Here is a 15,022-nt window from a genome sequence, read left to right as displayed (position 1 = left end):
ACTTTTCAGTAGGAGCTTCTTTCTCTGTTCTTAAATGCCTGACTGACAAGGAGCCCAAATGTATAACAGCCTTTGCTTCAACTATCTCCAAGCGTCTGGCTAAATTTGACTGTTCAGTACATTGTTAACTATTTAGAATGAGTTTGCAACAATATAGCAACTACTGAAACATCCTGTGCCTGTGTTACAATCTTAACAGGCCACCAGTCCACACCTGGCAAATGGATTTTTAAAAATTGCGTTTTTGTTCAGAGAATTAAAGATAAATTAGTTTAAAGGCATTCAGTAAACCCTGAAAATTAGTCAAATCTATTTTCTTCATCAGATCAAATATAATTGTAAATGAGGAATTTGAAAATTGGATTGAGAAAATCCTAGAACAGGTTATATCACTCTGAATATGGATAGAGTTTTGGGAGTTTTTCTGGTTTCAATATATCTGGGTGTTTTCTGAAAAAATTAGTTTTAGTTTGAACCTCAATAAGAGATAGAAAAGCAAATGATAGATAGATAGTTGGAAGCACTAGTTTTTGAAGTGCTGCTCCAAATGTTAGAGCTTCCAATTAAACCTGTTGGACTATAAACCTGTTGTGTGATATTTAACTTTGTACACCCCACTCCAACACTGGCACCTCCAAATCATGACAGGTAGGTAGGTCTGTGCTGTAAACGGAATGAAATAAAAATAGACGAGGCATAAAGAGAAGATAAATTAATGTTTCACCTCTGAGAATAGCCTGATATGTGGACAAATTTCCACAGAACCATGGCATACCTTATAGGTGCTCCATACAGATGTAAATAACTTCAGGATTGATGTGTTTCATAAGAAAATTCTTGGGAAACAAAAAGTAAACCCTAAGTGTATAATGATGTAACTAGTTAAAAGAACTATTGTTAATGTAATAATGTGCATTATGTTAAAGTCTTTTATCCAAAACATTTGTTTTGCGAACAATATTTGAAATCTTGTGGTACAGTTCTATTAATTAAGATGCCACGTTTGGATTTCTATTTACACATTAACAGCCCTTTACAAGATTGTTACAATTAATTGACCTTTTCCTTAAGCTTTGCCATGAAATTGAAATATTAGCCAATCAGATGGAACCATATTGTTGCATTGAACCTAAGAATGCTCGGAATTGTCCTTGATAACCTGAGAGTGTTGGAACCTGCTTGGAAATTTTACATTTCCTCCACAACAATGTGCAAAATTCACACTTTTCCTCATCTCCTTCTCAGTAAGAGCAGACACAATATTCCCTACGGCATATGTTAGATGCCATTAACATTCTGAAGAAGACTAAAATGAAGATACAGAATAAGAAAGCATGAAACAATATTTAAAAAGGATGTATATGTCCTCTGAAAATATTATTGAGGAGCTATGTTTCAAACAAGATACAACTGCACTTGTACCTGGACAAAGGCCTGAAGTTGCCAGGACAGCCCCATCACTCTGAAGACTAAGAAAGTAATTTTACAGTACCCTGCTGGTTGGTTTGCAGGCAGGGAGTTGTAGAATTCTGAGAATACCCTTCGATTATCTACCTGCCTGCCCTGGCAATAAATGTACAGAGGTCAGGTGATGTCCAGGGCAATCTGCCAGAACTTGATCCTACTGAGGCCCTTCCCAGTTGTAGTTTTGGTCTGGAAGAATCATGTTATGGATGTCGGCATAACTCAGCAGTTTAACTTACATGGACATTGGGCTTCCTTTGCTGGCCTTCCTGTCAAATTTGAATGGACCCTCATGGTCTTTTCTACACCCTGGTTGAACCTCCAGCCCTCCCCCACCCAATGCCTACCCTCAGATATTGTAACTGGGCCTCCCATCCTGGGCATATCTCTTTAAGATATGATTATATACACCTATAAGCCAGTGTCTCTTAAACTGCTGTCAATTGTTACATACCTTGATGGGATGTAATGCATTAATCCCATGACTTGTTGGGCATCTGACACAGCAATGACAGGAGTAAGATCTACTATGTTTAGCTCTGAGTGAAGATTAATTTAATTTTACAATCAAATAATGAATCAACATATTTTTTCACAATCCTTGTGTGAATAATGCATTGACATCTGAAAGAAGAATGTAACAATGTCTCTGGACTCCACCAAGAGACTTCTGGGCTTCCCACACTTTATTCTATCGAACTAAATGTAACCCTAACAGTGGCCACCACTTTTGGTGTTGTTGGGACCAAAAGACTGTTGGCCAATCAAATAGCTAACAGCTCTTTGAGGCAGCTTTTCATTCTAAGATATGGGTGGAAGGCCAACTCAAACCAAATTAATCCATACAAAATGTTGAATGATTGTGGGGCAGCTGTTATATGTGGGAATGAGTTCCATGCCAACTTTTTGTCTGCTACTATCTGAAAACTCATTCCCATGTCTCCAGGTAGATTGGAGAAGAATCTATATATTTTAAATGTTGTTTATTCCAACAATGAGAACCATATAGGTCTGTCATGAAAGATCCCTGTAAGGGCAGGGGTGCTGTGTCACTGCTGTCACTACCATTAAGCATGTCTCTGGAAGACCTCCTAGTTTCCTGTAGATACAAAATATTTCTCCTCCTTTCCACCCCCTCTACCAAGACCTCCAGACAAAGTTCATACTTTGATGTCTACATTTTCCCATGATGTGCCATTGCTCAGATTTCCTAGGTCACTTCTGAAAGACTTACAGCTATTGCTGCAGTTGTAGTGCACCTTCCCTTTAAGAGGTAGTGGACAGCTTTTATTGGCGCTGAATAGTTTAACTGTTGCAAGTGACTCATGTCATAGGGCAAATGCTTTAGCAAAGCCAATCAACAATGTGGTTAGCACTGGCTGGATGTTGAAATAATCAAATGTCTGCATCACAAACAATGGTTGTGTGACAATCGTGCACATTATTCCTTGACCATTTTCGGAGGGCAATAACTTTAGCCTCCTGTAGTACTATTGCTTTTCTTGTCTTGTGCTCATCACTAACTATGATCTTCAGGTCATTCTCAACATAGCTGCAAATATTTTATACTGCACCAGATTCTACTTGCCGAACAGACTGTGTTAGGTTCTGATCCTTGAACTTTCAAATGTATAGTTTTGAAATTATGTTTAAATATCTCTCTTGCTTGTCTCTTTCCATTTATGCATTCTCCTCATTGAAAGTTTCATTACTGTAATTCAGGAGAGTTTAAATTAAATTGACAGAAGACGGTTGGGTACTAGCTTGTACAAATAGAAAAGAGAAACACAGTGCATATAAGAACAAGAATGTTTGATATACTTGAGAATTAGCATCACATGAGATATAAGCAGACTAAGAAGGACTATGTAGAATATAAAGGTAATTATAGCGTGTACATATTTTAGATTAGATTAGATTCCCTACAGTGTGGAAATAGGCCCTTCGGCCCAACCAGTCCATACTGACCCTCTGAGGAGTAACCCACTCAGGCCCATTTCCCTCTGACTAATGCACCTTACACAATGGGATATTTACCATGGCCAATTCATCAAACCTGCACATCTTTGTGATTGTAGGAGGAAACCAGAGCACCCAGGAGGAAACCCACGCAGACACAGGGAGAATGTGCAAACTCCACACAGACAGACAGTCATCCAAGACTGGAATCGAACCTGGAACCTGGTGCTGTGAGGCAGCAGTGCTAACCACTGAACCACCATGCCCCCCACAAAGCACAAACTATGGTGAGTAAGGTTCATGAGAATTAATGGCAGAAATAGCCAGGATATAGTGGCAACAATGGAAATGTAGCTTAAATATGGTGGGGTTACATGCTCAATTGTCAAGGATACAATTTGTTCTGAAAAAGTATGAAAAAAAAAGGATGAAATAGTGGTAGTACTGATTAGGTAAGACATTATAATGTTGGAATGTGTGCTTGCATGGTTAAGGAGAGAATTGATTTGGTTCAATTTGAGAAACAAAAAAAGAGTAAGATTACATTACTGAATATGTAGCACAAATCTGAAGGAAAATCGCAAAGATGTTTAAGGAGTCTCACAATTAACAAATTGTCAATTGGAATAATATTAGAGTAAAAAGAAAGGAGGGGGATAAGTTTCTACAATGTATTCAAGAGCACTTCTTGACGCTTAACTTGTCACCGCAACTAAAAAGGAAGTATTTCTGGATCTGGTATGGGGGAATCATGTGAGTCAACAAATAAAATGTTTATGAGAAAACGCTTGGGTAAGATGAGCAACTCATAAGGTATAAATTAGCAAGGGATCAGAGCAAGGAACAATCTAAAGTAGAACCTTAAGATTAGAAAATGACTAATTTCATTAGGATGAGAATTTAGCCAAAATAAAACGGAACTACACTTCAATAGGGAGAAACTTGCATGCATAAACAAGCAACTTTACAAATGAATGGCATGTTGGCCTTTTTTACTATTGATGCATAGAATATATGAATGAAGAAACTTTACTGCAGTTGTGTGATGAACTGGTGAGACCGCACCTGGTAGGGATTTAGTAGGGTGTATGGAGGGGCGCGGTGAGTGTGTTTACAGTTTACGATCCTACTTTCCTCATCTAAGAAAGGATGTATTTGCTTTAGGTAGATTACAAACAAGGTTCATTACAATGATCCAGTGTTAACTGAGAAAATGGTGCTATTAATTTTAAATGCAACTGAGTGCTCTAAATATTGCCTAAATTTATTTCAGACACGAGCTAATTTGATTACGGTCAAGGATTGAAAGTAAGTCCGTTGAATTCCAAAAAATGTAATTCCATAACACATAACTGACTATAGTTCAACACTAAGTGGATAATCTCTTTCAAATAGGCAATAAGGAAACACTGGATGGGAAGTCATAAGCTCATCCCTGTGTCAGTCTAACAACTCTATCCAGTATGTCCCCATCAAGAGCAATATCAACAGCAGGCACGATTTCCAATTGAACCTTAGAATCTGTGAAGGTAATCAAGAGGATCAATTTCCAACAGAAAATGACCTCATAATTCCCTAAAGAGTTAAGGATGTAAATGTCTTAATTTCTTATTGAATCCTTCCTAGACCTCTGTCATTTATCAGAGTAGCAAAGGTTTTATCCAGCGTTCTTGCTCGGAAAATTGAAACAGGCAACAATGTTGTGTACTAGAAATGCAAATATCACCACTCCTATCACTTGAAATAAGGTATGGCCCTCCCTGCTGAAAACAGTCCTGAAATTATGTATCAATACTTTTTATGCTGATACACCAAGTGTTTAAGTATTTACATAGTAATTCTAAATTGAATTACTTTGGAGAGATAATTTTAGGGTGTTAAAAAGATGTGTGAGCTCAAGTTAAAAGTTTCATATTGACCCATATTTTCTTGGAACAGTCACTAACTTGCTTGAGATTTTATTCTGAACATAAGCTACACTTTTTTCTTAAAACCTTGCTTTATATTCAATTAAATAAGATAAACACAATGAGATAGACTTAATGAAACTGAATACACTCTTAATACATTTTCATTAAATAATACCTTTGTGAGAATCATTTAAATTTCTGGTTCAGTCAATATATAATCAGACTTAGGTCGGGGAAAATAAAACCAATGTACATATGCAACAAGACAAAACTACAGTCAGAACATTCTAATGCTTCCCATGTTGCAGAACAAAAGATTAGAAGAAACTATTTTTACTGTGAATGTTCATTCTCTTGTTCAGCAATATATCAGAATAAAATGCTAGCAAAAGCCAAGGACAAGCAAGTTAAATTATATCATTTGATGAACAGAGTAAAATAATTCACATACACACAATTTGTTAGTGTAGGAAGTTAGATCAATGGCATGAGTTATCAAAAAGTATAGTTCAGATAAGGATCTGAATTGCCCTCAAGTTTTAAGAAAAGTGCATCATGCACTTACCTTATCTTCCAGACGGATCAGTCTGGCTCCTGCAGTGTAGTAACCTTTGTCTAGTCCCTTTTCTATAAGTTAGGATAAAGCATAATGATTGACTTTAAAAAGAGTTTTGTTACTGTTCTCAATGAATAGTTTTTAAGAAAAATGTATTAATAGTTAAGCATGATGTACAATTTATTACACACCAAGCATTTGTGCCCTAAAAAAATGATGGACTTGGCTTTATATCCACTGTTTCATCACATAACAGAGTTGAATTTCATTTGGGAAGTATCATCCTGGCCTGATCACAACTTTCAAGGTGATTCACAGCAGTGTAGACAGGCCAGAAACTTCCTTGGAGCTATACTGTACACTTTATTTCCACGGTGCAGAAACCCCTTTTTTGGAGCATGAAAGTGGGGTTTCCTTTCACTTCCCTCAAATTTACAACAGCTCCATCAAATTCACAGCCGAAGACTGCATGAGCAAATTTCTTAAACATGCTTTTAGCTACACAGAATGTGCATGGTTAGAAAATGTAATTTTAAGAAAAGTGGTTAAGTAATATAAATTATAAAAGTAAACAACTAGATAAGATAGCAGTTATACATTAATTACCATCAATTTGTCATTTACTGACATATAATATCAAAATGATTAGGAAGTTAAAGTATATTATTAACATATTGGTGAGTTTTTTAAAAGCATGCTCTACATTTGGAGCAGATATACAGCAATCGGCTAAATTCAAAACTTTGATACAAGATTAGTTTCGCTATGGCCCAAGAACCATTTTTAATGCTGGTATGAAAAATATGACATTATTGCAACATATTTGCCAGGATTCTGTGGTTGTGCTAACAGTGAAGCAGCATTCAGCATCATTCCTGAGTAAAACTGACAGCAACTTCTGGCTCCTTTGTAGCTGCAATAAAAAACAATTGAAAGTTGCTAACAGTGATATTCCTCTCCTACAAAAGATGCAGTGTTGTAAAATCTACACAATCACAGATGCAGTAAGCTACACAATCAGTTAATTCACATGAACTTTTGAAAAGTATTTTAACCATCAGAAATGTTGAGCCTTGTTGATGGCATAACTGGAGTTTTTAACAGTGAGGGTAACTGTTAAGTGATAAATAAGCTCGCTGCCTGAAAAAATAACTTCCCAAGCATCCCATTGTGTAATACGATTTCTATCATTTTTAAGTTAATAAAACTTATTTTAGTTTGGTTTTTAAAAGATATTTTAAATGAGAATTTAGCTTCTATCTTCATCCCACGTTTATTTCTCAATCTTTAGTCTGCTTTCTTTAAAATGACTGAAACGTGAACTATAATTTTTGAAGAAGGATCACTCGACTCAAAACGTTAACTCTGATTTCTCTTCACAGATGCTATCAGACCTGCTAAGCTTTTCCAGCAATTTCTATTTTTGTCACTAACTTTTAGGTTTTATTTCCTAATTTGTGGTCTAAGAGAATTTTTCAATATGTTTGGCTCCCACACATTGTCCGTAGATGGCATCAGATTGAAATTGATGCTCCAATACAGACTATTAATGTATTGGAACTTATTGAATCATTGTGGACAGCTTTCCTTTGGGTCAGGAGTGAACGTCATTCCTTTGTTCCTGACTGCAGTCTCTGAGTCAAAGATATTATCAGGCAAATTTATGTAGAAAACTAGTACCAGATTTTACCAAGCAACTTTTTTTTTAGTTGTTTAGTAATGTACCAGTGGCAGTATCAGTATTTATTGCCTATCCCCAATTGCCAATGTGAAGGCGGTGGTGAGCTACTGAACTGCTGCAATCTATGTGTTATAAGTTGAAATAACTTCAGAGGCCAGTACCTTGTCACAAAGTCACCGTTTATTTATACATGAACAATCCTTAACTTTAACACTGCCCCATTCCAAATAAGCTAGTAAAGTGGCAATATCTCTGACACTCCCCTTTATATCTGTCAGCCAGGGTTGCCTGATTGGACCAGATTAACAGCAACTCATATTCTAGGAGGTTCAGTTGAGTGGCTTCATTCTAATCACTACATAAGTGACCCCACAAATCTGTTAGGCAAGAAGATCTAAAAATCTGATGAGCAATAGTGGAGGCAACATAATTTCAAGTCAGGATAGTGCATGGCTTGCAGGGCATATTGCTGGGGTGATATTCCAATGACTGGATATTGCTTATGTCTTGCTGAATACGGACATGGACTGTTAAAGTATCTGAGGTGTTGTAAATGGTGCTGTATGTTGTATAATCATCAGTGAACATCCCCACTTCTTACTTTATGATGGAGTCAAGGTCATTTATCAAACTGCTCAGTGGGTGGACAAAGGACAAGATCCTTTGAACCTCCTACAGAGATGCCCTAGGACTGATATGATTGACCTATAACAAACAAAATCCTTTGGGCTATGTATTATTTGAAGCAATGGAGAGATTGCCCCTTGATTCCTCTTGACTCTAGCTTTGTTCGGTCTTTTGATTTAGTCTTGACGCTTCACTTGGTCAAATGGCATCTTGATGTAAAGGGTTTAGCCGTTTTGTGTATATTTAGACCAAGACTGTAATGAGGTCAGGTGCTGAGGGGCACTGACAGAACCTAAAATGAGTGTCAGTGAGTAGATTATTGTTGAATAAGTGTCACTTGATAGCACTGTTGATAACTCATTCTAACACTTTGTTTATGATTGAGAATGGATTGAGAGTGCCGTTAATTGGCTGAGTTGGCTTTGTCATAATTTCTGTTTACAGGACATACCTGGGTGATTTTCCATATTGCTGGGTTGTGGCCAGTGTTTTAAATGTATTGAAACAGCTTGGTTAGGCATGTGGCTAGCTGTGGAGCACAAATCTTCAGTACTATTGCCAGAATGTTGTCAGGGTTCATAGCCTTTTCAATATTCAGCATCTTAAACCCTTTCTTGATGCTACATGGAGTAATTTGAATTGGCTGAAAGCTGGTATCTGTGAGTTCTCAGGAGGGTGTAGAAATGGATCATTACTCAGCATTTCTAGCTAAAGATGCTGGCAAATGCTTCAGTCAGCTTTGTTTCCACTAATATGCTCAGCACCCCCCATTGTTAAGGTGGTGTTAAATGTGAATGTCCTCCTACAGTGAATTTATCTAAATATCTATCACAATTTTTGGCTGGATATAGCAGGACTACAAATCTTACATTTAATCCATTGGTTGTGGGTGACAATGTTAGAAATGCAGGTCAACAGAAAAAAACAGCTCCAATATTGATTGAAAGCAAGCTCACTAGCTTCTGTATTTTAGTTCACTCTTGTTTTGAGAGCATTCTTGTAGTGCAATGGCAGTGTCTCTGCCTCTGAGCCAGGAGGCTTGCATTCAAGTCCTACTGCTCCAGAGTTGTTCACAACATCTCTGAATAGGTTTATTAAAAATAAACAAAATGGGTTAGGTTTCTGGGGTAACCCTGATGGACAGTATAATTCCATGACAGTGACTATGTTCACTTCAGAAAGGGTAACTAAACAAGGGAATGAGGATAGGTTGTTCAGACTCGGCTTGTTTTCATTTCCATTGGAGTTTAAAATGAGGGGTGATTTGATGGAAGCGTATAAGATCCTGATTGGTCTTGACATTGTTGATCGAGAAAGGATGTTTTCACTTGTCACCAAGTCCAGAATGAAGGGGTACTACTTTAAAATTAGGCTTTAACCTTTCAGGACAGGAAGTTTTTCTCTCTGAGGGTTGTGTGAGTTTGGGGCTCTCTGGCTCAGAATGCAGTAGAGGCAGGTTTATTGAATCAAGGTAAATAGATTCTTGGGAATTTAACCCAAGGTCTCCTTGATCTAGGGCAAGGATACTACCACTGTACCATAAAAAGGCCAATTAAATAGATTCTTATTAAGTGAGGGAATAAAAAAAGCTATTAGATATGTGGAGAGGGATGTAATATTCAGAATACAAAAAGATCAACAATGATCTTGCTGAATGGTGTGGAAGACTTGGAGGACCAATTGAAGTATCTCTGCTCCGAGTTCATATTTTCAAAATCAAAGTTTCTTGCATAAATAGAAATTTTAAAGTTTTAATGGAAAACACTACAACAATTTCAACTTTACCTGAAAGAAAGAATGCAGGTTTTCCCAAAGAATGATCCAACCTAAAATATGGACAGACAGTACTTTATTATTATTGTAACTCATTGCAACTGCAAAGTAGTGATGTAATAGAACCGTGTACTTTGAGCAGCTCATTTCCATTTCTCAAAACAACCACATTTTACTTATTATTGGTAGATCATCCCTGCTGTTATTCATTAGTAGTTTCAGACATGGAGTGTAATATTATTCTTGTTATAACCATTTGTCTATAGCTGAAGTTGGGCAAACCTTCTGAAGCAGCATGTTGTTGCCCATTTGTCTTGGTAAACATCCGATACACCATACAGATATTCCAAGATATGTTCTTTAGTCATAATAATGCAAAAACTTACAAAATTTATTTAATTTTTTTGAAGAAGTAACAAAGAGGATTGATGAAGGCAGAGCAGTAGATGTGATCTATATGGACTTGAGTAAGGTGTTCGACAAGGTTCCCCATGGGAGACTGATTAGCAAGGTTAGATCTCATGGAATACAGGGAAAACTAGCCATTTAGTTAGAGAACTGGCTCAAAGGTAGAAGACAGAGGATGGTGATGGAGGGCTGCTTTTTAGACTAGAGGCCTGTGACCAGTGGATTGCCACAAGGATCGGTGCTGGGTCCTCTACTTTTTGTCATTTACATAAATGATTTGGACGTGATCATAAGAGGTACAGTTAGTACGTTTGCAGATGACACCAAAATTGGAGGTGTAGTGAACAGCGAAGTGGGTTACCTCAGATTACAACAGGATCTTGATCAGATGGGCCAATGGGCTGAAAAGTGGCAGATGGAATTTAATTCAGATAAATGTGAGGTGCTGCATTTTGGGAAAGCAAATCTGAGCAGGACATATACACTTAATGGTAAGGTCCTAGGGAATGTTGCTGAACAGAGAGACCTTGGAGTGCACGTTCATAGCTCCTTGAAAGTGGAGTCGCAGGTCGATAGGATAGTGAAGAAGGCATTTGGTATGCTTTTCTTTATTGGTCAGAGTATTGAGTACAGGAGTTGGGAGGCCATGTTGCGGCTGTACAGGACATTGTTTAGGCCACTGTTGGAATATTGTGTGCAATTTTGATCTCCTTCCTATCGGAAAGATGTGAAACTTGAAATGGTTCAGAAAAGATTACAAGGATGTTGCCAGGGTTGGAGGATTTGAGCTATAGGGAGAGGCTGAACAGGCTGGAGCTGTTTTCCCTGTAGCATTGGAAGCTGAGGAGTGACCTTATCAAGATTTTCAAAATTATGAGGTGCATGGATAGGATAAATAGACAAAGTATTTTCCCTGGGGAATCCAGAACTAGAGGGCATAGGTTTAGGGTGAGAGGGGAAAGAGACCTAAGGGGCAATTTATTTCATGCAGAGGGTGGTATGTGTATGGAATAAGCTGCCAGAGGATGTGGTGGAGGGTGGTACAATTGCAACATTTAAGAGGCATTTGGATGAGTATATGAATATGAAGGGTTTGGAGGGATATGGGCCAGGTGCTGGCAGGTGGTATTAGATTGGGTTGGGATATCTGGTCAGCATGGACAGGTTGGACCGAAGGGTCTGTTTCCGTGCTGTACGTCGCTATGACTCTATGACTCTAACTGCTTGAGGAGAAAGCCTAAAAGGGGAATGGAGTGAAATGGCTGTGAGAAAAAAGGCTAAGGGAAACCACAGTCTCCCTGATCATTTGACCTTGACAGCAGTTTTCAGGAGCTGATATCTTTAGGCTTGTCATTTGCACTATTTTGGGACAAAAAAATTGGAGGAACAACACCTCACCTTCTGCCAAGGTTGGAGGATTTGAGCTATAGGAAGAGGCTGAACAGGCTGGGGCTTTTTTCTCTAAAGCGTTGGAGGCTGAGGGGTGACCTTATAGAGGTTTACAAAATTATGAGAAACAGGGATAGGGTAAATAGGCAAAGTCTTTTCCCTGGGGTCGGGGAGTCCAGAAGTAGAGGGCATAGGTTTAGGGTGAGAGGGGAAAGATATAAAAGAGACCTAACGGGCAACTTTTTCACGCAGAGGGTGGTACGTGTATGGAATGAGCTGCCAGAGGAAGTGGTGGAGGCTGGTACAATTGCAACATTTAAGAGGCATTTGGATGGGTATATGAATAGGAAGGATTTGGAGGGATATGGGCTGGATGCTGGCAGGTGGGACTAGATTGGGTTGGGATATCTGGTCGGCATGGACGGGTTGGACTGAAGGGGCTGTTTTCCATGCTGTACATCTCTATGACTCTATGATTCTAAATGTTTACTGTTCAAAAATCCCCTAACAGCATTTCTTAAGCTGTTGTGGCTTCGTTGGATTTGCAGAACTTGCTGAAGGTGCAAGTACTTAATTTATCCTTTTCGTCATTGATATAACTTATCTTTTGTAATATTTACATGCTTCAAAATATTTACTCCCTTTATCCTATTGCTGAAGTTGTCACTACTGTTGCATCACTCAGCGATTCACATTTATCACTCCAAAGGACACACCTAACAGAGGTTCATTCCCATGATCTGGACCTGTCTGATCAAAGATCTGGCTCAAAAGCTCAACTGTGCCTGAATAAATAAAACTCAAATTACCAAAACAGTCAGCTCATAATTTTTTTTTTGCTTTGTATTAAATTGAATGTAACTTGAAAAATATAGTTTAAAGGCATAGTTTTCTGATGCCTAGTATAGAATATCAGGTTAACTATACATTTACTTTAATAGTTTCTATGAAAAGTGTGCAAGGACCATGTCATGAAGATATTAGACAAAAGAAAACTGGGCTCTGAGCATAAATGGTTTCAGATGGGCTCTACCCTACCAATTCTGGTGTACTGTTATGTTTAATAAAATCTGTTCACTCACCTGAGTATAGGCCTGATCTCATAAACCCAAATATCATTGGAGTTGTAAATTATTGGTTTAGTTGTTTGAATATACACTATATATTATGGTTTTCCTGGAGTATAGCAAAAATGCACCTCTCATGAGGCATTATCATAGGCACACAGATAATTTATCCTTAGAAGCTGTAAATAGATGCTCAAATAACATTTTGATCTCAGCCTCAGGCTTCAGACAGAAAGTAGACCTAATTGGGGATAATTATAAATCTTATGGGGAAGTTTGGAATTTTTACAGAACTATATAATGTTATGATCAAAGTCTGAATGCTAACTTTAGACAACAAAATAAGGAGAAATGATATGGGGGATACTAAGAAAGTATTCAGTTTTCTAATTTTTATTTGTACACATTTTGGTTGATCAGATTACTGATTGATAATGCAAGTTTTTGTTCCAAATAATTACCAATTTCTGGCATCTAGATGAATGCTGCTATGAAGTGTAACACCTGAACTGTGGTACTTTTGTAAGTTGACTCCAAAAGCATAAGTGTTAGGTTAGATATCTTTAAATATACAATGCAATAGACCTTTGACAGATGCAAATCTTCCAATTAAATAATGAAACATACTCCCTGCCTTGGATGTAACACAGTTCTCTGATTTTTCAAATTATCTAAACTGATTTCTTACATCCTAGTTTGAAAAAAAAGGCTAAATGGCACTTACATTCTTATCGGAAGAAGTTGGAATATGTGCATATGGGAGTTTCAATTATTCTATTCTATGATTCTACAAATTCATTCAAGGTGTTATGATAGCAATTACAAATAATCAGCAAAATTGACTATGTATATAAAACTTTACCTTCTTTGTAGTTCTTTGATCCGGACCATCATATTCAAGTGCCCCTGGGAATATTGTTCAATTACATCTCGCACATCATATGGTTTTCGAGCTTGCTGTGGAATTCATCCCAGAAATGTATAGGATTTTAACAATCTTCTGTAAATCAGGTTGTCTCAGATAACAAATTAATAAACTCTGTATCTGAGCTTAGAAATTCAACTGTTCTTTGGTAAACTAAGAGACAGATTACAGAGTATGAATTTTAAATCAAATCTCTATCCATCTTCACACCAACCAAGAGACAATCATGATTTGATTTCACTTCGTTTTAAACAATGGTTGGTTGTGTATTTCTCTACTCCTTCTGTTTATGGATTTACCTTTGTGAGGACCTCGGCAACACTGTTATAAATTTTAGATTAGATTAGATTAGATTAGATTAGACTTACAGTGTGGAAACAGGCCCTTCGGCCCAACAAGTCCACACCGACCCGCCGAAGCGAAACCCACCCATACCCCTACATTTACCCCTTACCTAACACTACGGGCAATTTAGCATAGCCAATTCACCTGACCCGCACATCTTTGGACTGTGGGAGGAAACCGGAGCACCCGGAGGAAACCCACGCAGACACGGGGAGAACGTGCAAACTCCACACAGTCAGTCACCTGAGTCGGGAATTGAACCTGGGTCTCAGGTGCTGTGAGGCAGTAGTGCTAACCACTGTGCCACCGTACAAACAGTTTCTTTCACATCTAAACCTGGAAGGTGGAGGGATATTACGCACAATAGGCACACTCTCAGGAATATACAAGGAGAGACTATTTAGTCTTTTTATCCTTTTTCACTTCAATCAACACCAACTTAACTCCAAAACAACAGAGGGATTCCTTACTTTTGCAATGGAGTCCATAAGTCAAATACTGGAGTTAACAGTCTGGAATTTCTTGACAGGAGGGTTAATTGGCTAGCTGGCATTTGAAGAGTCATAGCCAGTTTCATCACTTTAAAATTTCTTCAAAGTTCGTCTGAGCAATATTGCTGAAAGTTCTGCTTCGTTGTTTTGATAAATGAACATTAATTGTCTGTAGAAAGCACAAATACAGTTGGTGGTTGCTTTTGTGCAGACCAGAAATTTTTTCTATGTCCCAGACTTTGGACTTTTGATATTGTAGTGATGGTAATGAGGTTAGTCAGGTGGACATGATAGAATATGAGTTCCCCGATTGGGGCTGTTAATCTGGTCCAATCAGGGATCCCTGGCTGTCAGATAAAAAGTGGAGTGTCAGACGTTCTGACACACTGATAGCTGGCTCTGAGGGAGTTGGATCAGTGTCAAGGAC

General features: G+C 37.9%; 1 protein-coding gene across 1 annotated transcript in view; it reads right to left on the bottom strand.

The window, feature by feature from the left end:
• Positions 1-4,965: 4,965 nt before the first annotated feature.
• Positions 4,966-15,022, bottom strand: part of kcnq1.2 (potassium voltage-gated channel, KQT-like subfamily, member 1.2) — a 358,931-nt gene continuing 348,874 nt past the window's right edge. Inside the window, exons 15-18 of the mRNA XM_060840067.1 lie at positions 13,697-13,791; positions 9,983-10,023; positions 5,899-5,960; positions 4,966-4,998 (exon numbers count right to left, since the gene is read on the bottom strand). Of these exons, the coding sequence (XP_060696050.1) occupies positions 4,966-4,998; positions 5,899-5,960; positions 9,983-10,023; positions 13,697-13,791 (231 nt within the window). The remainder of the gene's footprint in view (positions 4,999-5,898; positions 5,961-9,982; positions 10,024-13,696; positions 13,792-15,022) is intronic.

The sequence above is a fragment of the Hemiscyllium ocellatum genome, chromosome 19 (genome assembly GCF_020745735.1).
Source record: "Hemiscyllium ocellatum isolate sHemOce1 chromosome 19, sHemOce1.pat.X.cur, whole genome shotgun sequence".
NCBI lineage: Eukaryota > Metazoa > Chordata > Chondrichthyes > Orectolobiformes > Hemiscylliidae > Hemiscyllium > Hemiscyllium ocellatum.
This window is presented reverse-complemented; position numbering and strand designations above follow the sequence as displayed.